Source organism: Cynoglossus semilaevis, chromosome 14 (assembly GCF_000523025.1).
Source record: "Cynoglossus semilaevis isolate Cse_v1.0 chromosome 14, Cse_v1.0, whole genome shotgun sequence".
NCBI lineage: Eukaryota > Metazoa > Chordata > Actinopteri > Pleuronectiformes > Cynoglossidae > Cynoglossus > Cynoglossus semilaevis.
Genome location: NC_024320.1, coordinates 18,490,083 through 18,492,857, shown reverse-complemented (window position 1 = coordinate 18,492,857; position 2,775 = coordinate 18,490,083). Strand labels below are relative to the sequence as shown.

General features: G+C 44.5%; 1 protein-coding gene across 1 annotated transcript; it reads left to right on the top strand.

Annotated features, from left to right (window-relative positions):
• The first annotated feature begins 328 nt into the window (after positions 1 to 328).
• On the top strand, positions 329 to 2,401 carry LOC103389984 (growth arrest-specific protein 1-like). The gene has a single exon (XM_008325652.3). It carries the CDS (start codon positions 697 to 699, stop codon positions 1,450 to 1,452), a length of 756 nt encoding a protein of 251 aa, XP_008323874.1. The 5' UTR covers positions 329 to 696; the 3' UTR covers positions 1,453 to 2,401.
• The last annotated feature ends 374 nt before the right edge of the window (positions 2,402 to 2,775 follow it).

The following is a 2,775-nucleotide window of genomic DNA, read 5'->3' as shown; positions in this document are numbered from 1 at the left end:
TCAGAAACTTCATCTTCCTGGTAGATTAGAGGTAGAGTTTCTACAAAATAAAAAGGAGGCAAACGCTGCACAGAGTAGACTGAGACGGAGAATCCTGTTTGAACACAAAATAAAAGCGTCCGTGTCTTGTTTAATATGAGTGGCTTGTGGTTCCCGTCTCAAGCCGCTGTTGCAACAAGTGAATTCCTTTTTATTGTTTTCTCCATAATCGCCCATCGACCACCCCTTCACCGCCCCCTCCCATCGCAACGAAAAAAAACATTGGCCTACGTCACGGTGCGCACGTGACGAGAGAATCACAACAGCTTATCGGACCAATGGGACGCGGCAGTTGCAGGAACCTAATCAGCCCATCAGCAGAGAGCCCGCATCACAGAAACCTCTGCCTCCACTGGAAGCGGGTGAAAGTGAACCAGTGACTTTGTAGCAGTTTGAAAAACTTTGGATAAGTTTGCGCTTTCAGCAGAAATGTCTCAGTTCGGAGCCTTTCACTCATCTATGTGGACCAGTTTCAACAGAGAAGGCTGTGAAGACTGATCGGCTCCTACTGAGAGTGATTTTTAAGCCATTAACTCGGGGATGATATGAAACGGTTACATGGAAACAGCTTTTACGCAGCGTGATGGGAGTACAGAGGCGTCTGGAGTCCGACGCTAACATCGATTTTCGCTGGAATTTGCACCTCGTGCCGTGTTGATGGAGCGGGCTTTGGTTTCCATATGCAGTGTGTTGCTTCTCACCAACTGTTTATGTGTGTACGGAGCTCCCAAACACACCCATCGGCTGGTCTGCTGGAAAGCCATCCTCAAGTGTCATGGAGAGCCGGAGTGCCATTACGCGTACGACCAGTACCTCTACGCCTGCTCGCCTGTCCTCAGCGGGGAACGCAAGAAGTGTCCCAGCCACTGCATCTCTTCTCTGATCCAGCTCAACTTAACCCAGAGCGGCCCGGCTCTGGAGGACTGCGACTGCGCCCAGGACCCTGTATGCAGGAGCACCAAACAAGCCATCGAGCCGTGCCTGCCGCGGGCCAGCAACATGGGCTGCACTGAGGCTCGGCGGCAGTGCGAGATGGACCCGTCTTGCAGGGGTGCTATGAGGGATTATTTATATCACTGCCGAAAACTGTTCGGAGGAGAAAAGTGCTCGGATAGCTGCCGCAGGGTGATAGCCAGCATGCGCACGATCCCCAAGGCGCAGCAGCTGGACACATGTGTGTGCGACGGCACGGAGAGGAACATATGTGAGTACATCAAGGTCAGCATGAAAACGTTCTGCTCTGATTCCAGCGACAGGTTCGCGGGGAGCGGATTCTCGGACATAGAGGACGACGAGGATGATTACGTCGAACCGGAGGATTACATATGCGTGGAGAACTCTAGTAGCTCCACACTTTATCAGAGTTTCCCCAAACTCCTGAGCACCATTTTGATTTTTGCCACACTTGTGTGACAAATGCTTCTTTTTTTCTGTTTTGTTTTGTATAGTACACTAAAATTTCAAATAGTCATACCTGCCATTAAAATAATAATAATGAAAGAACAACTTAAACATGCCTTTAGCAGTCTGCGCAATTTGGCATTTGTTTCTTACGTAGATGCAACATAAAGCTATGTTGGCAGAGTCAATGGTAAAGTATATTGTATAAAATATAATTTAAAGAGATTTGCACTGCAGTTGAGTCCCACGTTGTGTCCACAGAGGAGAAAGTTATTTTATTATTATTTTAAAGTGCCTGACAGTCGCCATGTTTTGTTCTGTTTTGTTAAGCAGTAAATGGCCAAATCTGTGAAAGTCGTTTTCCCACATGTGCTGAGGGTTTCTCCACAACCCCTTCATTAAAAACCAAAGTTGATATAAGCCACCGAATCCCTTCTTAAACTGCGGGCATGTTCGTGCCCAAAAATGTATCTCGGTAGAAAGACACACTTGACCTTGTAAACACGGATGTTTGCCTTAGGTCTAATCTGTTAGTCCCTGGGAGCTGTTCAAACAGAGCGGAGGAAGCTAAACTGAAGCTACGGTGAAGCTAAACTGAAGCTAAGCTCCACCTGCTGGGGATTAGCAGCACAAATGACTCCAAATGTGTTAAATCAGTTTACTTTAACTCATCTGTTGAAGTCGTAAATGAGAATAAATGTGATTCTCTGAACATCTAATCAAAAATAAATAAATTAGCCTATTTAAGTTTGTTTGTGTTTTTTTCTCTCAAGATTTTAACTTGTGGTAAATGTCTTAATCACATACAGAAAGAAGCCATTATTATCACGGCAGCATATTCTTTTTCCTCAATGTGTGTGTGTTTTTTATAATGAACCCATGTGGTGATTCATGCCCAGGACTTGCTGAAGGGATTGGACATTATATTCTACACAGTGTTATTAAAACCATACAGCAATCATTTCAGAGCATTATGTGGTTTTTAACATGTCTCTGCTCACAGTAGGCTTATTCCTTTACCATGTGTGCGATAGTAAAGTGTCTGGTTAGAAACCTTACCCACAGCGACTCTGTGAGCGGAACAGTTTCCTCTGCTTTTATTATTTAGTCCCATTTATTAACTTTAACAACAGTCCTTCAACAGGGCAGTCTGTAGGACTTGGAACAACTTCAAAACAATTATCACCCATTTTTAGTTTTACAAATCTACTACAATCTGCTACAACAGGCATATTTATGGTGTGTTAAATGCATGTTTTTCCATCTATAGACGTTTGCCAGAAGCGGGAAGATTAATCGTTTACAAGTTAAATTAAAAACAAATGAAAGTGCTAC